At 38.4% G+C, this 24,703-nt stretch overlaps 3 protein-coding genes across 4 annotated transcripts; 2 read left to right on the forward strand and 1 right to left on the reverse strand.

The window, feature by feature from the left end:
- The first annotated feature begins 750 nt into the window (after positions 1-750).
- retreg3 (reticulophagy regulator family member 3) lies at positions 751-7,284 on the forward strand. The gene is made up of 9 exons (XM_059557544.1): positions 751-1,361; positions 2,746-2,852; positions 3,331-3,361; positions 3,462-3,588; positions 3,908-3,992; positions 4,085-4,222; positions 5,163-5,242; positions 5,405-5,537; positions 6,112-7,284. The coding sequence occupies exons 1-9, from the start codon at positions 1,120-1,122 to the stop codon at positions 6,672-6,674; spliced, it is 1,506 nt and encodes a 501-aa protein (XP_059413527.1). The 5' UTR covers positions 751-1,119; the 3' UTR covers positions 6,675-7,284.
- Positions 7,285-10,250: 2,966 nt separating this feature from the next.
- Positions 10,251-13,191, forward strand: psmc3ip (PSMC3 interacting protein). The gene is made up of 8 exons (XM_059557557.1): positions 10,251-10,387; positions 10,541-10,641; positions 10,826-10,915; positions 11,010-11,121; positions 11,204-11,349; positions 11,658-11,711; positions 12,064-12,123; positions 12,905-13,191. The coding sequence occupies exons 1-8, from the start codon at positions 10,366-10,368 to the stop codon at positions 12,959-12,961; spliced, it is 642 nt and encodes a 213-aa protein (XP_059413540.1). The 5' UTR covers positions 10,251-10,365; the 3' UTR covers positions 12,962-13,191.
- Positions 13,192-15,894: 2,703 nt separating this feature from the next.
- Positions 15,895-20,366, reverse strand: mlx (MAX dimerization protein MLX). Of its 2 annotated transcripts, none has more exons than XM_059530085.1 (8): positions 20,251-20,366; positions 19,301-19,340; positions 18,987-19,076; positions 18,616-18,725; positions 17,906-18,008; positions 17,713-17,812; positions 17,292-17,493; positions 15,895-16,111 (listed from the first exon to the last, which is right to left on the reverse strand). In XM_059530085.1, exons 1-8 carry the CDS (start codon positions 20,341-20,343, stop codon positions 16,055-16,057), a joined length of 795 nt encoding a protein of 264 aa, XP_059386068.1. In that variant the 5' UTR covers positions 20,344-20,366; the 3' UTR covers positions 15,895-16,054. The 2 variants fall into 2 exon arrangements, with proteins under 2 accessions (XP_059386068.1, XP_059386078.1); XM_059530095.1 differs by having other exon boundaries at positions 19,301-19,337; positions 20,251-20,336.
- Between the last annotated feature and the right edge of the window lie 4,337 nt (positions 20,367-24,703).

Raw genomic sequence — 24,703 nt, forward strand, 5'->3', positions numbered from 1 at the left:
TGCATAAACCTCTAAAATAAAATCCACAATATATTTAGTATTTCTTTTATATAAATAATAATTATGAACGATATTTGGGCTTTTATTACTTAATTATGGTTTTATAAACCATACTGTAAAATCTAAATCTTCCTATCAAACCTCATCCAAATGACACCATTTGATTTATTAGTAGAGTTTACGCTTGTGACAACCTTTAATAAGAAACAAACATGTAGTCTGGGAGATTGTTAAAGTTGTTCTCATCTGAAGAGAGAGGTGTTGGTTGTTGTTGTTGTTGGTTGTTGTTCTCATCTGAAGAGAGAGGTGTTAGTTGTTGTTGGTTGTTGTTCTCATCTGAAGAGAGAGGTGTTAGTTGTTGTTGTTGGTTGTTGTTCTCATCCGAAGAGAGAGGTGTTAGTTGTTGTTGTTGGTTGTTGTTCTCATCCGAAGAGAGAGCTGTTGGCTGTTGTTGTCGGTTGTTGTTCTCATCTGAAGAGAGAGGTGTTGGTTGTTGTTGTTCTCATCCGAAGAGAGAGGTGTTAGTTGTTGCTGGTTGTTGTTCTCATCTGAAGAGAGAACTGTTGGTTGTTGTTCTCATCTGAAGAGAGAGGTGTTGGTTGTTGTTGTTCTCATCTGAAGAGAGAGGTGTTAGTTGTTGTTGTTGGTTGTTGTTCTCATCCGGAGAGAGAGCTGTTGGCTGTTGTTGTCGGTTGTTGTTCTCATCTCTAGAGAGAGAGGTGTTGTTTGTTGTTCTCCAGCTCTGACTGTAATCCTGAGCTCATTGGCCAGATCAAGTCCGTCCTCCGCAGCTCGCGCTGTTGCTCTAGCAACTAAAACAACGACTGGACATGACAGCAGCACGGTGACGTGACAACATAAAAAAGAACCTGTGCTGACACTTAAATATAGCAAACCAGACCCCAAAAATGGGGTTTATTTCACATTTGCTTTGTATGCACGGTGGCAGCCTCGCGCGAGGTCTGCCTTCTGCTGTTCTGCCCTGAGCGGCTTCAGGCTAAAGCTAGCTAGCGATACATAGATCCAGATCGTTTCTAAAGCACGGGGTGTATTTTCAGCACTCCGATATTCTAGATTGTGTTGCTATTTTTGCTGTCACGTTTTCCCAGACGCGTAAGTATGGCTGGAGCGGAAGACGCGGCTGAAGGGAGCGGTTTTGCGGGGCAGCTGCGCTCTCGCGTCGTCCTCCGCAGCGGCTCGTGCTCCGGCGAGAGTCAAGGGCAGCTCCGCGCCGTGAAAGCGATGCTGCTGGAGCGGCTGGGACCGCACGAGCGCCTGCTAGCCTATCTGCAGTCTGTTTTATTGTGGGAGAGACCCTTTCACAGCGCCCTGCTGTACACGGCCGCCAATGTCCTGTTCTGGTGAGTGGATGAGCTTTATCTCCATGGATTTAACGTTCACGTTATCTCCACTCGGGCTCTGTTTACAACCTAACGTTAGTGCTTTCAGCTGAAACGTTTACATTATTCATGAACATATTTGAGGATCGTGTATAAGCCTTTCTTGTTTTATCTGGATGCATACGTGTCGACATGTTCTAGAATTTTGCTCCTTTAATTCGTGATGAGCAACAGATGGTCAGGCTGTTATAGTGCCTATATTTAGACAGTGGGCTCTGGCTGTACTGGTGCAACTGTTAAAACAATGCTGAGTGCACACACGTTGTGTTTTTGTGAATAACTTTGCGATTGACAGAACAATAACGTTTTATTTTGTATTAGGTGCCATGTTTGACTAAGGCCTGTTAAGCAGAGTTCAGTTTGCACTGGATTTCTGTGGCCTGCATGTTGTCTTCCACCTCCTACTGTCAGTTATTAATGTAGACAGTAGATAACTGCATATGAGAGACCCTACCACACACACACACACACACTATAATATTAATATTTTATCACTATATTAGTAATATATGAATCATGATGTTATTAATATTTAATATGAACTTTTTTAAAGGATTTACAATCAATATATTGTATATATAATATTTGCTATATATATAATATTATTTTGTATTTGATAAAATTGAACAAAAAATTAAAACTAACGCGTCATATTCCCAAAGCGGTTTGTTGGGCCTGGTCTTACAGTTGTGGTACAAATTGGTAATACATGGTATTTCTGTGCTTGTAAAGGAGTCTATTTATCATTTTTTAACCAAAACCCAAGCCATTCATTCAGAAATAAAGTCTCACCACCATCTCACAACATTTAAACTCTCCACTCAAGTTTGGTTATTGTGGATATGACAGGTCATGTGGGAATGCTGTTTGATCCAGTCATTAAACAGCATTCGCTGTCTGGTTCCACACCGAGAGCTCAGCAGAATTCAGCCTTGTCTCAGTGGCGGCTCACCTTTTGTTCAAGTACTGTAGCACATGGCAGTAATTAGCCACGCAGCGAAACTGTCGGAAATCACTACTGCTTGTGCAGCACACGCTGTCTCTGAGATTTGCACAGGAAGACACTGGGGCTGGAAACACCTGTGTAACAAAGGTTTCCTCATACATTCAGGATGATAAATGCGTGATGGGTGCCAACACAAGGTTTTGGTCAGAGGATCCACAGTAGAGCTGCTGTTGCAGTATAAAGCACACATTGTAATGCATAAAAAAAAAAACGATGATTCAAGACATTTCACAAAAATGATAAAAAAAAAAAAAAAAGCCTTTATTCAATGTTTTTTCGTGATGAAAATTTTTTGAATGAGTATAAGAATGGACTACAGTCTTTCTGATCTCTTCTCAGGTTTTTTGCTCTGAGCTCCTTGAGGTTGCTCTTTCTGCTGGCATCAGGTCTGGCTCTGGCAGTTTGTGTCGACACTTGGAGGAATAAGATCTGGCCGAAGATCAGAGGTACAACTAACCTTCCTCTGTTGCCTGTCTACAGCTACTACCTATAAGACCTCATCTTTCTTCCATCTGTTTATCATTTTAATATTAATCATATTGGCTGTGATTAATATCTCAGTGTTCCTTGTGCTGTGACCCACTCAAGTTTAATTTTCTCCCTGCCCATTCACTCAGCTCCTATCAGGTTATGAAATTGACAGTTCCTTCTAGTGCATTTCTGGGAGGAGAACAGTATCGACCTGAATCAATATTTTGCATGTAGCTGTTACACAGTGGCTTATTAGCATTTGATCTCCATTCCGGGAAGTCTTTAAAAGAATTAAAACAAGATACTAATTTAAAAGTCAGTGTTGCACTCATAAAACCTGTCGAAATATTCATATTTCTGATGGAAGTGAAAATGTAATGAAGCAAATGGTAAAAAAAAAAAGTCTTGTAATAATCACACATGTACCTGACATTGTTTGATTTTGTTTTACAGTTAAAAGGCAAGATGAGAGCGAGAATGAAAGGTAACGTCAATTTGTTTATTCTTTTTCAGGTTTTTCTAGTGGTGTGAGGCTTGAGTTGTTATTTATTAATTCTCTCTGCTTTTCTCTGATTGGCTCTCAGCTGGGGTCTGGTGCAGCCTGGGACTTTGAGCGTGCCTGAATTATGCCACCACCTGGCTGAAGTTTGGGTTATGGGCTCTTCCTGTGCAACAGATATTGTGCAGTTCAAACGGAAAAATCCAGGCAAGGTGAGAATACGTCCAAACCAGAAACTTTGTGACAATTGCATGGGGATGTTATAAGCCCTATATTGTGTGCGTAGCCAGACTTTTGACTTGCTTAAAATAGTTTGGTCCAGTTTGCTAATTTTTTCCTGGCTCACTTAGAAGGAAGAGATTTTCTGAGCAACATGTAAAGTGACCAACCACAATGCATTTAGTTGTGCATTTGTGTCATTGAAGTCCTTTCATTATTATTATGGCTTTTATGACTGCTTTATGAAGTTGAATTATTATATTGTTGTAATGCTAAACATTTATCAAATGATGAAACTCCATTGTTTTACAGTTTTGTATACTGGTTTGTGGCCTGTTCACGTCAGTGGCCATGGTGGGGCGCTACATCCCTGGACTGGTGCTGTCATACATGGCTTGTGAGTAGCAGTAATCCTTCAGGGCTTGCTCATCCTCTCCAGAGCCTTAACAACTGCAAAATATTCACTTTCTTTCTTTTCCTGTCCCTCAGTGCTGGGTGTGTTGCTGTGCCCATTGGCTCTGTATTATCGGCTGTGGCAGCGTGCATGTGTGAAGCTGGAGCCAGCCCTGCAGTGGCTGGACTTCAGCGCCAAAGGATATATGATGTCAAAGCCTATAGACAACCAGTGTAAGTAAACTGTAGATCAGGGATCCTCAAATCTGGACCTCGAGATCCACTTTCTTGCAGAGTTTAGCTCTAACCCTAATCAAACACACCTGAACATACTAATCAATGCCATTCAATGTCTTTGGGATCATTAGAAAATCAAAGGCAGATGACTTTGATCAGGGTTGGAGCTAAACTCTGCAGTGCATTGGATCTCCAGGGCAAGATTTGATGAAGGGGGCTGTAGATCTTTACAGTGAGAGTCCCATAAAACTGATGTTAAGCTGAAGACAAATTTAGCATTTTTAGAGTTGTATTTTAAGGACTATATCTGAAGATAAAATTGTGGGCATAAAGGTCCATTTCAATAATGTAGTGATGCACAGCTAACACATTATTAGTCTTTCAAACCAAGCAGCTTTCTGTTGGTCAACACAGTGAAGTTGCATGTAAAATTTGAACACACAATGCAAAATCTGCATGCATGGGGAAACAAAATGTGGATTCCTAGCCAAATGTTCTGCCATTTAAGCACCAAACCACAGTCTTCTCCCTGTAATTTAGCTCTTATTCTACTAATCTGTGCAAAACAACCTTTCTTGGTGTCTGTGGATATATATTTTATAGACATGAAGACATTCAATATTCAAATGGCATCTAACCTGACTAGGGTCTGTTGCATACAATAGCATCTCTGTGATGTGCAGTATCTTGTTTGACAGTAGAACAAAATGATGATTTTAGCTGAAGAATGAATCAACACGTAAGGTTATACTGAATGTTGTACAGAAACTTTGAATTACTTCGACTCAGTTTCTCAATTGTATTTGACATTTACCTATTGCAATAAGCATTTGTGAACATGACCAGTTGATGTCTCTTGTAGCTATCTTTCACTGTATGTTACAGTTCTCAGAAGTTTTGATAAACCAAACTAATGTTTACCCTTATGTGTTTGCAGTTCTTCGTAAGCCCTTCAGAAGCGGGACCTCAGATGACGCAAGTGACAGCGAAGAAGAACTGGCTGCATTCTGCCCAACGGTGAGCCCAGAAACAGGGTTATTTATAACAGGGATTTAGAGCAGCTGCATGCTCATGAGGTTAGGGGGTCTGCAGGGGTTCATGATAGTAAAAAAAAGCAAATTGGAAGATCATTGTTTTTTCTAATACACTCACACTTCTCTAAATATTCTGCCCCTGTAGTTTGATGAAGCAACTGTTGCTGAAGAACTGGCACTGACTGACTCCGAGCACTCGGATGCTGAGGTTTCATTCATGGATAACGGCACCTTTAACCTCTCCAGGGGCCACACACCCCTCACAGATGGCTCTGAGGGTAAGACACCTTGACGTCTTTTTTTCAGTCTTTGTATGCGAGTCAATGACAAGATTGTCTACAGTAATGAAAAGGAAGAAAGAAAATAAAACACAACATATCCTTAGAAATGTGCAATTTGTATTCACGTTGGTTTCATACAGTATTGAAAAACCGTTATAATATTTGAAAGAAAACCTTATGACTTATATGGTGCAACGATCAAGTAAAAATTAATTAAATATTTCCTTATTCATAGAATATATGCGAGTGTACACATCTAATGAAAATAATTGTTTTTAATTTGTATATATAGATATTTTATTTTCAAGGTTAAAGGCTATTATGTTTGTGTATCAGTAAGTTGAAAAAACAAATTAATTAAAACTAAATATCAGAATCAATTCCAAAATTAAATTACTGTATGCATGAATTCTGTTTTTGATACAATATTGTTTAAAAGTTTGTGACCAGTAAGAAATGTTTTGGTATATCAGAATGATTTCTGAAGGTTCATGTGACACTGAAGACTGGAGTAATGGATACTGACAATTCATGCTATAATATCTTAATCTTTATTTTTTTCCCTTAATAGATCTAGACAGACACAGTGATCCAGAAGAATCATTTGCCTGTGGGCTTCCAGACTTCCCCTCCATCAACCCAGATGCCACCCTGATGGAAGACGATGATGATGCCAGCCTCGGGCTGCCCAGTCTCAACTCAGCTGCGCTCTCTGGTCCTCGCAGCTCTACCTCCGCCCTGCTGGACCTGGACACCCAGATGGACTCTGATCAGGAAGACTTCGACCCCGAGATCTCCCTTGGATCCCTAAATACTACCTCTGACCTCACTAGTAACCTGGCAGGGGTCATCGCCAGCAACATGATCCAGGCAGCCATAGCAGGAGCCATGCAGCCCCGCCCACCGCAGGGTCCTCGGAGAGAGAGCGGTCCACGGGCAGGAGCTGCTCCGAGGGGATACAGAAAGCAGTCAAGCTCGGAGTTAGACACAGATCTGGACTTTGATGGCGAGGACTTTGAGATGTTGGATCAGTCCGAGCTGAACCAGTTGGATCCCTTTGGAGGGGGGCAGGGGGGCCAAAACAGAACCCATGGATCCAGTTTCCTGTCCAACTTGCTGGGGAAGCCACAGTGAGCCCATCTTGCAGATCCTCTCTCCGTCTGTCTGCTCCTAGTGTCCCTCGCACCTTGATCCAAGTAGAAGTTTGCAGTGTTGGTTTGAATGTCTACTGAGATGCTTTCGATTTATTCTATACTTCGAGTGAGTCAACGGAGAGAGAGTGTGTTTGTTTTGCACTATTAATGTCATATTAGATTCACCTGCCAGGTTTCCCTTCACTGGCTGCAGTTGATATCACTGTGAAGTAATCTTGTTTGTAGTTTGAATCTTCTCTGTTTCTGCTCTGTGAGTTTCTGTGTCCTCTCTCATTCGTGTGTGTGAAAAGACTCCGATTTACTTTGTAGGCTAAGCAATAGGACAACAATCATAAAACATGTAAAAAGATCCAATATCTCTTTAACTTTTTAGAAACCAGCAAAACCAATACCAGATGTTTTTCCCACATCCGAGTCTTCTAGATCTTTCACATCAATGGCTGGATTGTTTGTGTCTTCAATAATAACACACAGGACCAAATCAGACATTCCATCATCAGTGCAAAGTCAAGACCCTTAAGGTGTACAGAAATGAAATGAAGACGCCTGTAATAAAGCAATCTACAGTCAGAGGAGTCTGATGAAGTAGCAGTTACATGTTTAAGGCCACAACCTCATCTCTTGTTTTTAAAGGGGTAGTTCACCCAAAAATCTAAATTCTGTCATCATTTACTCACACTCATGCCATTTCTAATCCTGTATGTACATTCTTTCTTCTGTAGCACATACAAGAAGATATTTTAAGAAATGTCTCGGTGTTTTTTGTCCATACAATGGAAGTCAATGGCAACTAAAACTGTTCGGTTACCAACATTCCACAGAAGAAAAACAAGGGCTGAGTAAATGATGACAATTTTATTTTTTGAGTGGCCTATCACTTTAAGAGTGAACTTTACTTAAGGTCACAGAGTGATAAAGATCAGTCAGGTTCTCATTTTTCCTTATAGGGGTGAATTCAGGTCAATTGAGATGTTTTCTGTCATTGAAACGACTGGGGAAAATGTCCCAAATAACTTGAATTCACCTTGTTTGCACCTGTTTTCCCCCCATTTGTTTATTTCTTTATGTGGTAACTGCACATGATTTTTCATCATGTCTATCTGATGGCGATGAAAATTTCTTAAATCAGGAGTAATATAATTAATTACATTAGTAACAAAATTAGTAGTTGAGACAGTTTTTTGGAAGATGTTTCTCTCACAATGATATTTACATTTAAGTTCATACTGGCTGGATTTTTTTCTGCATTACTTGAAAAGCACATGTTAATAAATGACAGTAGCTCTTTCCTATACATTTTTAAAGACCTATGTTGTAAAAATAGGGAAAACTACAGTATATTGTTTTTCAGATGGATGTTCTTTGTCTGTTCATTAGTCAAATTAAAAAACAATTAAAATCAAACAATACCAACTTGTTTAACAGCTCAGCAATGCTGCTCATCTGGATAATATGGCAGTACATTGATCTAGTTTGTAATGACTCTACCTCAAACAAGACATTCGGCTGTAACTGCCACCTCTTTGTACACCGCCTCCTCTCTTCAAACACACCTTTAACCGTTCTGACTTTATGCAGGAACTTTTATACAGGTAGCAGCAGAAAAACAGTAGATCTCTGCATCCTCTCTTCTCATCTGGTCTGGTCTGGTATGAGATTTAGGGCAAAGTCTTGCATTCAGTACAATACTAAAGCACAAAGGATTTGAGAAAACACCTTTCTTACTTCCTTTCTTGTGGTATGATGAAGCTGGTGGAATTAAATGAGTGGAATTAGCTGTTTCTTTAGTAGATGCTGAGCATTGTTTGTTTCACTGCACTTTTCCCAAGTGAACTGTTTCTGTTTCTGACCTAATGCTAATGAGACCATCATTGCTGGCTTTAAGCTTTCATTATTGTGTATGCTGGAGAGTAGGAAACGTACCGGAAAACTGCAGTAGCGATAAAAAGGCATTCTGTTACCAGAGACCAGTGAAGTGTTTTCTATTTTCTAAGCATACATTGGTTTTCTCATTTTAATTGAAGGTAATGGAGCGTTTAGGAATTATAAGGAAGCATCTTATCTTTCTCATGTGTATTCACAGTCTGTCACTTCCTGCTGTTCCAGTTTGTTTATTACATTTCAAAGTCACAAGTCTTACTTTACCCAGCCAACATGAGTAAGGTTAGAAGAACAGTGCTGTTTATTGGAGTGTAGCATATTTGACCACTTTTCACAAATTTTATTCAATGCCCCTCTCTTTTTTTTCCTTATTGTTTTCCTGTTTTGTTTTTGTTTGGTTGTGAGCCCTAATTGCTGATGATTTTTTTTGGATTGCTGTGTTAAAAAAGATTTGATTTATTATTATTTTTATTATTATTTAGGCGTTGACATTGAAGTGTAATGCATTGTAGGTTCATAGATTGGAAAGCCTTTTAATTTTTCCCTTTTTACTTTTTCATACTATTATTAAAAATACTTAACTAATTATACGGACACACTCTTTAATGATTCATTTGGTTTGATAGATTATCAATATTTCTTTTGAAAAAAGCATGACAAAGATCTCTGTTTGTAAGTGTGTCAGTGTGATTACTTTTCAATGCAAAAATTCCCTGGCCATTTTAGCCAATCACCTTTTTGTGGTAAATTTCAGCAAAAATCACCAGCAATTCAAATTGGACAATGAAGTGGTGGTTAATATACTGGAGGAAGATTATGCCCAGCATCATCTATTGGTGTTGTATTGATGTTAGTGCTTTAAACAGAAATCAGTTGGCAGGCTGCCATGTTGAGGCCAATGCAAAATACAGAATCACTCATCTTTTCTTTATTTGTGTGAGCATTTTACAGGAGTCTTTCTGTAGCTGGATACTGCAGTGATTTTTATTTCTGTACAGAACTATTTCACTCTTCCATTCTCTGTAATTGTTTTTTGATAACTTTTGATGTGTAAGACAATAAAGAGATGAATGAATGTATTCTTTAAGTAACAAATGTGATTTTTCTTCTATTAGTTAGCCCTATTGGATACATTTAATTTAGTTTTGTGACCAAAATAATCTGCAATAACAATGACTGATATTAACAGAAATAACACATTTTAGTAAGATGAAAAAAGAAATATGTTGTGGAAGGCAATGCAATTATAATAAAAATTTAAACCGTGAACATGGTTAATCTTAAGTAGCTCTACTTCTACGGCAAATTATTTTTAAGTAATGTACAAATTAACATTTTTACATGAAATTGGAAAGTTGTTTTAAATCATTTAGAAATATTATAAACCGTTTGGATAATTAAAAAAACCTGCATTAAATGTTTAGCAGTAGAATAATAATACTGTATACTAATTTTAAGTAATTATATGTTGTCTAAAAAGCAACAACAAAAGCTAAAGATGCAGAAGGGCATTTTAACTGTGACTTTTAAATTGATAAACTAATGAGACGTTTATATACATTATACATAATGTGTAGATTACAGTATAATGACAAAATGTTTTACACACACACACTAGTAACCAGAAGATCCGACACAGACCATCGAGTTGACGTCTTCAAGATGACATACGTGTCGTCGTCACCGGTACTCCCACAATTCAACTCGGCGCGCGAAAGCTACTTGAGGTAAACAGCAGAAAAGTGCAGCTCGCTGTTTTCATACAGTCTGTGATCTAGACCGAGTAAACAATGAGCAAAAAAGACAGTGCTGGTACGCGATGCTTCTCATACTTACACTTCTGAACATTTTTTGCCTTCTTTTTGAAGTGATTTTTATAAATGGTAACGTTACAGCACAACGCCACAATACAATACTCCGCTGTAACGTTACTGCATCGGATCTCCGTCTTTGTCTCCCACACAGGCGTCGCACAGATCCTTGCCTACCTGAATGAGAAAAATAGACCCTATAGTGCTCAGGATGTCTTTACAAACCTACAGAAGCAGTGTGGTCTCGGTAAAACGGTAAAAACAACATTAACGTAACGTTACATGACAGATTTAAAACGCTCTGCTTTGATGACATCTGTTCAGTAGTGTGTGATAATACAAGCGCTCTTGTTAAATGTGATAAGTTAAAATTACAGTTTGTATACAGAGGGTATTACGTTATTTGATTTTGTGATATTAAACGCCTTTATTTTCCCAGGCTGTGGTCAAAGCAATGGAGCAGCTGGCCCAGCAGGGACAGATTCAAGAGAAAGTCTATGGAAAACAGAAGATCTACTTTGCAGATCAGGTTGGTCTAATTAGGATGGAGACAGATTGCTGTTAATATGAAGAGAAGTGGCGTTGGGTAATCAGCCTGACAGATGTCTTGTCTAACCCCTCAGTCTCAGTTTGCGGATGTGAGTGATGCTGAACTGAAGGAGATGGATGCTCGTGTCGCAGAACTAAGTGCTGAAGTACAGACCATCTCACAGAGCTGCAGGCAGCTGGATACAGGTGTGCACTCAACGTGCGCTGCTGGGAAAAGACATTCGGTTTGAACTTGTATTTGATAGAAAGATCATGGTTTTGCCCTCAGAACTGAAGGAGCTGAGCAGCTCATTAACCACAGCAGAGATGGAAGCCCAGATCCAGGAGCTGCAGGCGGAGTGCTCTGGGTACAGAGAGAGGCTGGATAAGATCAAGACCGCTACAAACCATGTGACCCCTGAAGAGAAGCAGAAGGTTAGAAACCAAGTGTCAGTGTTTACAGTATCAGCTGGTCAATAAACACAAAATATAGTGTTGAGTAAGTGCAAATAGGCCTGAATCTCTCCCACACTAGCCCTGGGCCATTCTTATTCTGGAGCACTGCACATTAAATAGCTTTTTTTGTAAGCAGTGCAAAAATACTAATTTAAAGCCTTCTAGCATCTCTGGAATACGTTTGATTCATTAGGTGAAGTTTGTACAGATAATGTGTCTGTCCTAGGGCAGTCAACAGTATATTATGCTTGTTTATGTTGCTGACAAATGTATTTCTTGCCCCTCAGGTTTACAAGGAGAGAGAGACTTATGTGAAGGAGTGGAGGAAGAGGAAGAGAATGGTAATGAGCTGTAAAAAATATTTATTCACACGGCTTCAGATTCTACCCAGGAGACAAAATGTCAGCTAGTTTTTAATGATACAGCCATAAGGCGTGCCTTTATGAAAGTGCATTCATTTCATATTTACCTTTGTGTCCTCAACACCATGGTTTATTTATGTACGAATGGAAACTGCACATTATGGTCTTTACTATCACAGCCAGTGGTCAACTGACATAACAAATGATGCCTGTGATATAATGCTACATAACTTACATTATACAGATTATTAGATATATATTAAGTCTTATGTATCATAACATGAATCTCCAAGCATGGCTTTTAGGTAATTTATGTCTGTTTACCTGCCAGGTTACCGATATGGTTGGAGCTATTTTGGAGGGGTACCCAAAGAGCAAGAAACAGTTTCTGGTGAGTCATTCCCTCAAAATGGGTTTCCAAACTTTTTTGTAACAAATTTACTTGAAGTACCCCTCTGAGATTTGACATGAATATTTCAGATACATGTTTGCTTGTTCACGATTCTCTGATGTCAGTTATAGATCACATGGCATGCAAGTAAATAGATAAAATCATGAATCTTTAACTCGTTTACACGCCAATCACAAAAATGAAGAAATATATTACGGTTGTAAATTACTTTTTAACGTTCAAATGCTCAAGCTTTTATTTTACCCTAATACAGAGATGGAATCTTTTTATGTTGGATAATATTAAGAGATAGTTCATCCAAAATGTACAATTCTGTCAATATTAACTCGCCCTAATGCCGTTCCAAACCCATAAGGCCTTTGTTCATCTTCAGAACACAAATTAAGATATTTTTTGATTAAATTCGAGAGCTTTCGGACCCTGCATAGACAGCAAGGCAACTGACACGTTCAAGTGCCAGAAACAGACCATGAAAATACTCCATGTTCCATTAGTGTGTATGCAGGGTCAGAAAGCTCTCAGATTTCATCAGAAATATCTTTGTGTTCTGAAGATGAACGAAAGCTTTGGAATGACATGAGGTTGAGTAATTATTGACAGAACTTTCATTGTTGGTTGAACTATTTCTTTAAAAACCTCGCACAGTTCCTTCACAAACCCTTGGGGTATCACAGGCATTGTTTTTGAAAACCCTGCTTACAGTATAATGTATTTGTAAACTGGCAAATGAAAAACTTTCTTTTCTCTCCTTTGAAATCAGGAGGAGGCTGGAATTGAAACTGATGAGGACCATAAAGTGACAATGCCCAACATCTGATGGAGGACTCCCTGATTAAATTCAGATCATTGCTGGGACACCAGACCTTTGGAAAGGTTGGAAAGTAATGTAGAGTATTCTGGGACACTGAGACAACTGTTTTGTTAAAAACCAATCCTATTTATAAAAGTTCTGTTGAGAAAGAAAGAAAGAAAGAACGAACAAACAAGCTGTAAAAAAGTTTGAACATTGTTTATTTTTCAATTAAAAAAATTATACTGATACAAAAATATTTCCACCAGATTCTTCCGTTGAAGTCAGAAACGCAAAAGCACAGAGTCTAGTAAAGTAGTTCAGCACGACGTAGGCTCGTCTCTGTGAGCTGGCATTCGCTCCACTGTATGGCTTGTAACCTGTAAAGACGTCCCTTATTCCAGCACAGGTCAAACAGTTGATTGTACAATCATCTGTTATTAACAAAACAAAGATCTCAATACCTAAAAAGCTGTGTCCTGAGTAGACTTCGAATTTTCATTACGCCTTAATTAACATTCATTGAAAATATAAATAGAATTGGGCGGTCACACCATGTGAAGCTGCTACCACGCACGGATGCGACCGTGTCTTCATCGATGGCTTATGCACCACAAAACATACTGATCACAAGAGCTTAAACCATTATCATAAATGTAGAATAAAACATTATTGTGCTACACAAAGCTGAAGAAAAGCTGACATAACATGACAAAAAAGAGGTTTATCTTCCATTATTTGTGCGTAGACACTGCAATCTTTGGTCACAGCATCACAATGACAAAGAGGAACTAAGATGGCTCAGCATTGCCTAACTTTAATTACATTAAAACATGCCAGACAGCTGATGCATCACAGTGCAACCAGACCTCTCGGCTCCCCTTTCCAGCACTAGGCAGTTCACAAAGGTGAAAATGTAGTTGTGCTTTGGAAAATGATTTGAACATGAGGTAAAGATAACTGAATGCAACACACCAAGCTTAATCATTCAAAGGCAGCTGACTGGTTTATAATTTCACCTCAGTATGTGTGGGGTGTGAAGTTGTCTTCCAGCTGAGTATTCTCTATTTTATTTGTGTTTGTCAGTATGATATTTTATCTTAGCATCACAACTGCAGACTCTTGAAAATATGAATACTGATGAAACTCTTCTGGGTTTAGACTAAACAAAGAAATGATTCAACTTCAGGACTGAGGTGTGTTTCGACAACAACAACTAAACAGAACTAACTAAGGGTGCTCCGATCAACATTTTTGTTATCATGTAGATTTATTTATTGCGATTGATCCAATCAAGATTTTTAGACATTTATTCAGGGCCTGAATTTCATATTTGAAAATCAATACCTCTCTTATTTGACTCTTGTGGGAAGATTTGTATTTATTTTTTTATTTGGAGGTGGAGGGGGGGCATTTTTCTAAAATATATATTTATCTCACCAAAATGTTTGATCATGCAATGTATATTTGTTTTTACAGTCGTGTTAGTTGTTGCACAAGCCTGATTTAATGAGCTGTATGTGAGGTCCACACATGCTCTGTTTGCAGTGTGTATGTAGTCCATGTGTGGTACAGAAGCAGCACGGACTGAGCTTTCACACAGGAGTCTGATCCACGGCTGTTTACCACAAACACAACATTTATCCATTCTTTTGATTTTAAATCCAAAATTGTTTTCTTAAAATGCTTTTTCAACATTGTGATTCTTTTTTCTTTTTTTTTTTACACAGTACAGTAATACAATCTTTCATTAATTATTCAATGCTTCTTACTTTTGCATTTACTTCTAGATTTATATATTATGTCGCTAAAACAAAACATTTCAACTACTTTTCTTAAGTTATCACAAACATTCTAAATTAAAACCATTGACAGAAACAATCAGCTCTACTGCCTTTCTTTTGCATTTTAATCTTTATTACAAGCAATCCTGCAGTTCATAAAGAACTTTAAAGAAATTATTGCCTTTTTTATCTAAAAGTGCTCTTTTCCTTTAAACCTAGTCTAAAAACCATAGCCTATGTGTTGACTGTGAAGCACAGCAGACTTTAATCATATGCATTTAAGATGTAATTACTACATTTTTGTGTTAGTGCATGTTCACATTTTCGCAAACAATGCACTGTTACTTTAATTCAGCATAGCAAAAAATAGACTCGGTGCAGAAACTATCTCTGTACTGCTGCAAACGCTCTGCCAGACCGCAACCATGTGTGCAGTGTGAACGCTTTCATCCATTAACATGAGCGCGGTAAAAATACACACTGCAAACGTACTAATGTGAACCTGGCATTATTATGTGTGTGCACTGTAAGTGTGCATGAGCGCACTGTCTTCAGGAAAGCACGTGAACGTTGAATGGTTTAAACACTGGCAAGAATTAAAAAGAAAAAAATGCAATTTAGTTTTTCAATTCCTGTGTCAGCTGTGCAGCTCACTTAGAGAGCAGACCTGATGTGATTAAGGCATTTGCATTTTGAGAAAGAGGGAGCACACGCAGTGATTCACTCACGCTGTTTGTGAAATTATGTCTCACAGAAACTTTTACAAATTACTTTCAGTTATTTAATGAAGAAATATGAATTGTACCTCACTTAAAGTACTATAATTATTTAACTCACGCTGGACTGAGATGGTGTCATGCCAAACCTCTCACGGCAGGCGCGTCATCAGCTTGAGATCAGTTTTATGAGATCAGCCTTTTTAGAGATCGCCGATCAATCATCCCAAAGTGATTATCGGCCGATTGTGATCGGCGCACCCCTAGAACTAACACCTTCTTTAATTTCTAAACCAGCTGAAAGTGTGTGAGGAAACAATATGCAATGGCAAACATCTTAGATCAGATTATTACCTTCCAAATTATTAGAAAATGACTGATCAGAATAATGCATTTCAACATTGTTGATTTTTGAATCACTGCCATAAACACTGTCAGTCAATACTTGAGTAAGCACTACTTCATTTCTTTAGAGTTCTTGTAATGCACCCCAGTCCATTAGTGTGCTGATACCCTGCTGCATAGTGTGTGTGTGTGTGTGTGTGAGAGAGAGAGAAAGAGAGACTGTTCTTGAATGAGATATCAGCCTGAGAGACAGACAAACATACAGATAGACAGCTTCAGTACAGCTGACCATTCACTTGCTGCAGCACAGTCACCACAAATTCTCTCAGCGTCTGTCAACAATAAAGAAAAAACAGTCAGCCTGGGAGTTTACAGTGTTTAACTAAGCCTGTGTAGGGCTATTTTGTGCCCAAAATGCTATGACCTTTCTTTTTTTTTTGGATATAGGAAAACATAACAGTTGCTACCTGCGCATTAAGTTGATCAGCACTTTCTAACTTTTGGCAAGGGGCATTTACACTTGATCATTTAATGAATTTTTCCTGTTAAGAAAAATGGCAATCTGCTATGTGATTAAAAAATAAAATAAAAAAAGTGTGTAAACGTCCTCTAAAACAGTAGTTCTCAACCAGGACACTTAGCAAACTTAAAACTTGCAAAAAATACTTACGATTTAAAATAAGACTGAACAAACTTTAAAATGAGTTAAAACAACCACAAGAACAAAAAAAAAAAACATTTTAATTTACCTCAACTTTTTTTTGAAAAGCCAGGGTTCTAGTCTAGTTAATTGATTGAATATAGGGGTGCACGATAAATATCATCCGATAATTAATGCACATCTAGTCAGTAAAGCCGGTTCTCTAATCAGCGGTAAATTCCTTCAGGTGTGTGATTTCACATAGAGCAGCTGTTACTACACAGAGCTGTTGTTAACTGACTAGCTGCGCAAATCCACGTTCATTATCAGCGTTTATTTGCGCAGCTAGTTAGTTAGCTAGTTAGTTACAGCTCTGTGTAGTAACAGCTGCTCTATGTGAAATCACACACCTGAAGGAATTTACCGCTGATTAGAGAACCGGCTTTACTGACTAAATGTGCATTAATTATCGGATGATATTTATCGTGCACCCCTAATTGAACATATATATTTTTTTTTGTGAATATACATTATTTGCTAGTTTTCAAGTTCTAAAATATTTGATCGGGTTGAAACAGAGTAAAAACATCATTTACTTACCTTCATGTTGTTCCAAACCTATTTATGTTATATTCTTAAGTTGAGCACAAAAGAAGATATTTTGAAAAAGTTGTTTGTTCCAACTGACTTCCATAATAGGAAAAGAAATACTACAGAAGTCAATGAGGACCATCAACTATTTGATTACCTGCACTGTTCATAATATCTTTATTTATGTTCAACCAACTCAAACAGGTTTGAAATGACATGAAATAAGTTCTCATTTTTGGGTCAACTATTCCTTTAAATGCGTGAGCATGTGTATGTGCTACCTGGGGCTTGCAGTGTTCCTCGATCCAGCTGAAGACGCAGGCAGAGAGCTCCTGAAAGCTGTTGACTGACACTGAGGCACTGAAGGACTGGAACAGAGAGTCCATGATGCTCTGAAACACACTGAACTTCACCTGGTCTGACACCTGCTCGCTGCCCTGCTGAGGGTTATTCTGATGGGCCTTCACAATGTGCTCATAGTTCCTGAAACAAACCATTAAAGACACGTTAGTATCTTTAAGAGACTTTTCTTCCTCCCTCCCTTTTATAGGTCTTAAAGGGGGGTGTTATCTATTTCTTGGCAGAAGAGTGACAGTGTCAGATAAAGCCGAAAACAACCCCGCCGGAGAATAAGTGGAACTACATTTGTCTGCTTATGCAGTTAAAAATGTCCCGGCCACGTGTCAATAACCCCCCACTCACGTTTTCATAATTTTCAGCGCCATCACCTCCTTCCTAAGTGTGGAAACATCCTCTTCCTGCTTCTTCTTTTCTTTGTGGAGAAACTGAATGTAGTCGATTGCTGCAAACACACACACACAAGCTGCTGAGCTTTTCCATTCCGGAGTGAAAGGCATGTGACAAGGAAATATAAATAGATAATGAAGGTTCTCACTCTTTTGCAGGACTGTAGCTTTACTCATCTTCTGTGTGGCCATGGCAAAGTCAGACTGCTGCTGGCATGTAGGCACTATAGACTGCAGGTCATCATAGCCTTTCTGTGAGACAGAGATCCGTACAGACACTTCTGAGTGACAGAAGTAGAACGCTAGGAACAAGGCACGGTGTTCTTTTACACATGAGCAGCTCACAATCCAGTCTGTTCACAGTAAACTCTGCTCCACATGAACTCCTCTCCGCATGTTTTGGGTTGCTTGTACCATGTATTTGGGAACACAACTTGCGCTGATCTCATCTGATTTCACCAAATTTGTAATGAAAAGCACTTACAAACTGCTCTAGTCAACAGAAGAGATTTAAAGGGGTCGCTGCGTCATTTTTTCCACCAAAATGAAAGCTTGGATTATTATTGCCATATTTCTATATTATAATCAAAGTGTTTGGGCAAATTGAGCAGCCCTACAAACAAGCACAGCACCTGGAGCTTTAAAAAAACATTTATAAGTGTAAACAATTCACCATTTTTATCAGGAAACAAATTGTGCAGATCTATGCTTACGAAGTATTTCTATTTGGCAAAAATGCCCAAATAATTATTGTGCTTTTGTGATCCATTATTGCGACCACTTCCAAGTTCTTAGGTGCCTTTGTGCTTACGTAAGCTACTATATTTTCTGTCTTTGTTTTTGTTCTTCTCTCTCTTACCTTGATGGCATCTCTGCGTTTCTGCTCTGCCTGTGTGTGTGCCTGTCTCCTCCGGTCTTTATACGACTCCTTATAGGGCGTCTCATGTCTGTTATCACTGTCTTCATCATCTAAACCAAAGGGAAGAACCGTGTGTTAGCAGACTGTATCTTGACATCTAATTTTAATGTCGCAGATATCAACATGTTTTCTTTTATATTGTGACGTACAGCGTCAGAGTGTAACATAATGGAAAAAGAAAACAATATAGGCCACGGACTTGGTTCTTTTGCATCAGAGGGAGCAGGGAAGAGTCTTGCATAAAGTACATTTTAGAGCAAAGGTTATATAAAAAAATGGCCATGTTTGATTTTAGATGATTGGGGTATTACCTGTGTTTGGTACAGAAGAGGCACTCGTGGATCCGATGCTGTTGGCTCTTGACACCAAACTTCCTTTGCGAGCACTCTCGGCAAAGAAACCTAATGATATAGAAATTTATACAAGTATAAATGTAAACACTAGTATTAATGTTTGGTTACTTCAACATTTGACAGCACAAAGTAGTTTCCGTTTGTCGAGTCCAGCCCATGGGTTCATTATATTTTTAAAACTGCATGTCTAACCTTCATCTTTGGAATATAAGTTGGAGAAAAAAACACATTAGTGTAGACTTATAGTAATAGTTTATAGCTCTGGTACTCACTGTGATCGAAGCCGTTGTCGCTGAAGGCACCGTCCGTCTGCTGAGACATGGTGAGATGGGTGATATAAAAAGACAAGCAGAAGAACAGTCAAAGCCAGCCTGACTAAACAATCACATATGCAAACATAGCCTGACCTGTCCTGCCTTACCTTTATCTAGGACACCTCTAACTCCCCACTGTGATGTGTTCCAAATAACCCCTTTAAAGAGTGACATTTAATCTACATGCATAATGCGTCTCCAAACTCTCAGATTGAGCAATATCTGTCATATTGTTAAGCTGCCATTACAGTCGGTGCAATTGAGGGCATATTTTATGATTTTATAAGTTGCATATGAATGCGGCAGGAAGTTATAATGCACTGGAACAGCAGCATACATACAGTGGAGGCACAGACAAAGAGAACTAGTGAGATTTAATTTGCTGTCTTGACAGTATTTTGGGACATCATCTGTCACTTGAATCGAATCCCGTTCTCTGAGGAGTCGATTCGTTCGTTCGAACGCGCCTTCGATGTCCAAAAATTCTGTATAGAGGCAATTTAAATACGTTTCGAAACAGCCAATGTAGCGATCAAACCAGTTAGCTTAGCGAATTCAACTCGTACACATCTGTTATAGCTTCCATTCTAACATTTACAACATAACAAGTCCCGTTTAAAGGCAGAACTGTTTTCGGAAGCATTTCTGTAGTAATGTGTTGTCTAAATCACCGCTAAATACAATGCATTTTGAGACTACGACTATGTGGGGAGCAGGGTAATTGTTCTTTTGACTTGCTGAACTTTACGACTAACGTTAGCCAGATGAGCTAACGTTAGAGAGGGAAACCAACCGCTGCAGAACTAACGTTACACAGATAAACAGAAACACACTTCACGGGGGCGATTTGGGAGGATGTGACTGTTTTAAAATCAACGGACAGACTTTATTTGAATATGTTTCCTTACTTTGAGCCAGGGATCCTCCGGTGACGCGCTGTTTTCCGTCATTTTGAAATAAACAATGAGTGGATTTTGCGAACTGCGCCTTCTATCGGCCATTATCTGATCTGACCTCTAGAGACTCATCCTGCACTCTATCGTTCTCTCTGACTACTGACGGCTAGGATTTCCGATGAACTCTAGTTCATTAATATATATTGATCTATTCGTTCTTCCATTTCGTTTTTTGATTTACTCATTGCATTGACTGTGTACTATATTATTTTATTGTAGACTATAGCTACACATATACCTTACATTGATCAGATATAAACATCAGTGTGTGGTCATTTCTTCCACATGGTGGTGCTCTAAGAGTTCATCATGCATCAAACGGAGAGTTAAAACTCGTATCACACAGTAATGGGAGTACTGTCTGTCTGTCTATCTCTCTGTCTGTATGCCTGTATGTATGTATATCTGTCTGTCTGTCTATCTCTGTCTCTCTGTCTATCTATCTCTGTCTGTCTACCTCTGTCTATCTATCTATCTATCTATCTATCTATCTATCTATCTATCTATCTATCTATCTATCTATCTATCTATCTATCTATCTATCTGTCTGTCTGTCTGTCTGTCTGTCTGTCTGTACGTTTATCTATCTCCGTATGTCTATCTATCTCTGTCTGTCTCTCTGTCTGTCTCTCTGTCAGTCTGTCTATCTATCTCTGTCTGTCTGTCTGTCTGTCTAACTATCTATCTCTGTCTGTCAATCTATGTCTGTCTGGCTCTCTGTCTGTCTGTCTGTCTGTCTGTCTATCAATTCAATTCAATTCAAAATGACTGTAAATTATACATTATTGCCAAAGCGTAGTATATATATATATATAATAATAATATAATAATAATAATAATAATAATTAAATTAACATCACAGTAATATAGTTGAATATTATAACATCTTAGAAATATTAAACTGTAACAAATTATAACGTGCAAACATTTGATACCAAAGTCTTTAACTTACAAAGAAACACACATTCAAACTAAGGATCAATGTGGTGGACACTAGGGTAACACACTGAGGTCAGACACAACACATATCCACCACATTCTATGTCTGTCTGTCTGTATGTATGTCTAGCTATCTCTGTCTGTCTGTCTTTCTGTCCATCTATCTCTGTCTGTCTGTCTGTCTGTCTATCTCTGTCTTGTCTGTATGTCTAGCTATCTCTGTCTGTCTGTCTATCTCTCTCTCTGTCTGTCTGTCCGTCTTTTTGTCTATCTATCTCTGTATGTCTGTCTATCTATCTCTGTCTGTCTATCTCTGTCTGTCTGTCTATCTCTCTCTCTCTGTCTTTCTGTCTGTCTGTCTGTCCGTCTTTCTGTCTATCTATCTCTGTCTGTCTGTCTATCTCTCTCTGTCTGTCTGTCTATCTCTGTCTGTCTGTCTATCTCTCTCTGTCTGTCTGTCTGTCTGTCTTTCTCTCTCTGTCTGTCTGTCCGTCTTTCTATCTATCTATCGCTGTCTGTTTGTCTTTCTGTCTCTGTCTGTCTGTCTGTCTGTCTGTCTATCTCTCTCTGTATATCTGTCTGTCTGTCTGTCTATCTATCTCTGTCTGTCTGTCTGTCTGTCTATCTCTGTCTGTCTGTCTGTCTGTCTGTCTGTCTGTCTGTATGTCTAGCTATCTCTGTCTGTCTGTCTATCAAGTTCAAGTTCAAGTTGCTTTATTGGCATGACATTTGAGTTACAGTATTGCCAAAGCATTTAGATACAGAATAAAATATAAAATATGATTACAATAAAATACAATACAATAAAAATAGCAACAGCAGATAATATTTCTAATATTAATAATAGTAATTATATACAATTAAGAATATCAAATAAAACAGTTGAATACAATACATTATCCCTTTTGTATGGTGTGTATGGTGTATAAATATTTAGCAGCTGGTGTGACTGCCGTCTCATTCTCTCCAAGTATATAGAGTAGTTTCTCGGAGTCATTTAGAGACAAGAATGAACGATTCAAAGCTTCAAACTGTGGGAAGAATGTTTCTCTTGTAGTGCTGTATTTGGGACAGACAAGAAGTGTTTCTTATCCTCTGTTTGATTCAGCTCACAGTGTTTGCACAGTCTCTCTTCTCTCGGTAGCCAGGATCTTTTATGTCTACCAATCTCTATTTCCAAATCATGATCACTGAGTCGATATTTTGAAAGGATTTGTCTTTCTTTTAATTGCTTGAGTGAGAAGTAATTTGCCAGTTTTGTGGTTCTGTTTAGGGCCGAATAACACTGGAGTTTGGTTTGGAGCTCAAATTCATTTTTTAAATTTTTCATCATAATTATACTTATTGTACAGATTTTTGTCAATTAGTTTCTGAATGTTGGGGTTGTGATTGGAGTCAGACTCAGTTTGGGTTTCCTTCATCAGTTGAAGCATGAGTGTGTTTAGAGGATGAGACACTGTGGGTGGGGGTGGGGGGGGGGGGGGTTCATTGGCGAGGAGGGCTTTATATTGAACAGATTGAGTGTCAGAATGAGTCAGGTGATGATAGAACTGAACAGCTCTTTTTTGTATTTCTATGTGTAAGGGGTATAAGCCCAGCTCAGCCCTGCAGGCATTATTAGAAGTGCTTCTGTTTACCCTTAGGATGTTTTTGGCAAATTCCAATTGTGTTCTTTCTATTAAACTTTTGTCCCAGTTTTCAAATTTTAATATTGGTCTCCAAATTTCACTTCCGTACAGTAGGATTGGTTTGATGATTGCGTGATATAATTTAATCCATGTTCTCATTGGTAATTTTAATTGGCCAAACCGTGCTTTAATGGCATAAAATGCTTTTTTAAAATCAACGAAACATGTAAATATTTTTCTTTGTTTGTCCTTTAGATTTTTGTTAATTAGAGTGTGGAGAGAATAGATGTGGTCAGATGTACGTTGTTTTGGTAAAAAGCCAATTTGTGATTTATTTAGGATGTTGTGTCTTGTGAGGAATGTTGCTATGCGGCTGTTTATTATATTACAGAAGAGCTTAGCTAGATTACTGCCCACACAGATGCCACGGTAATTACTGCGATCCAGTTTATCTCCTTTCTTATATATGGGTGTGATCAGTCCTTCAGACCAGGCCTCAGAGAAGTCACCAGACCATAAGATCAGATTGAATAATTTAGCCAGAGCTTAAGTTATGGAAGGACTGCTGAGTTTGAGCATCTCATTACTGATGTTGTCCTGTCCACATGCCTAATTGTATTTGAGGTGTTTAAGGTGCTCTGATATTTCTGATGTTGTTATAATCATGTCCAGTGGGTTTTGGTAATTTTTGATAGTTTTCTCCAGATCATCTAGTTTTCTCTGTGTTTTAGTTTGGGTCTGGTTGAGGTCTGGTTCTAATGTTTGGTAAAGAGTTTTAAAGTAAGGGCTCCAGACTGTGCCGCTCTGGAGGAATGTGTCTGATTTGGGGCTTTCAAATTTTTTAAAGAGATTCCAGAAATTTTTTTGGTCTATTGATTGATCGATTTCATCAATTTTAGCTTCATAATATTGATCTCTTTTGTTACAAATGAGTTTTTTATAATTTTTTAAGCAGCTGGAGTAGGCAAGGCGTATCGTCTGATTGGCCGGATCTTTATGCTTTTTGTTAGCAAGTCGTCGAAGGTCTTTTCGGAGACATTTGCATTCATTATCAAACCACATATTCTTTTTAATTTTTGGTTTGTTTATTCTGTTTGTTTGGTTGTTTAATGTTAGATATAGTGGCCAAAGTTTGAAATATGTAATTAAGTTTGGATGTTGCTGAGTTTATTCCATTAGTATCTGGAGTGAAATCTGAGGACAAAAAGTCATCCAGTATTTTTTGTATTACAGAGCTGCTCATGTTTTCTTTGAATTGTTCAGCGTTAGATTGGTTCCAGTTGAGTTTTGGTTTTAAGGGGAAGAGTTTTTCATGTTTGAGGGGAGATCTGACCCTGTCACAGGACTGTTTCAGGTAAAGGACTGTTTGACAGTGGTCAGAAATGGGAAGTTGAGGTCTGACTGTAAAGGCGTTAATAAAATTTGGGTCAATGTCTGTAATTGAGTAATCAACTACGCTGACTCCTAATGTGGAGCAATAGGTGAATCTACCAAAAGAATCTCCCCTGGTTCTGCCGTTTATGATTAACAGCCCTAGACCTTTACAAAGCTTTAACATCTGCTTCCCATTTATGTTGATTACATTGTCATAACTGGTTCTCGGAGTAATGACTGGTGTTGACTGAGATACAATGTCCCCAAAAATGTGAGCATTATCTGTGGTGTTTACATAATCAATTTCTCTCCCAGTCCTTGCGTTAAGGTCACCAAATACAACAATATTTCCTTTGGAATGAAACTGCAGGACATCTCTTTGCAGCTGGAGAAAGCTCTCTTCTTGGTAGTAGGGAGAATCATGAGGAGGAATATAAACAGCACAGAGGTAGAGATTACTCTGT

This window comes from Carassius carassius, chromosome 1 (assembly GCF_963082965.1).
Source record: "Carassius carassius chromosome 1, fCarCar2.1, whole genome shotgun sequence".
In the NCBI taxonomy this organism is placed as follows: domain Eukaryota; kingdom Metazoa; phylum Chordata; class Actinopteri; order Cypriniformes; family Cyprinidae; genus Carassius; species Carassius carassius.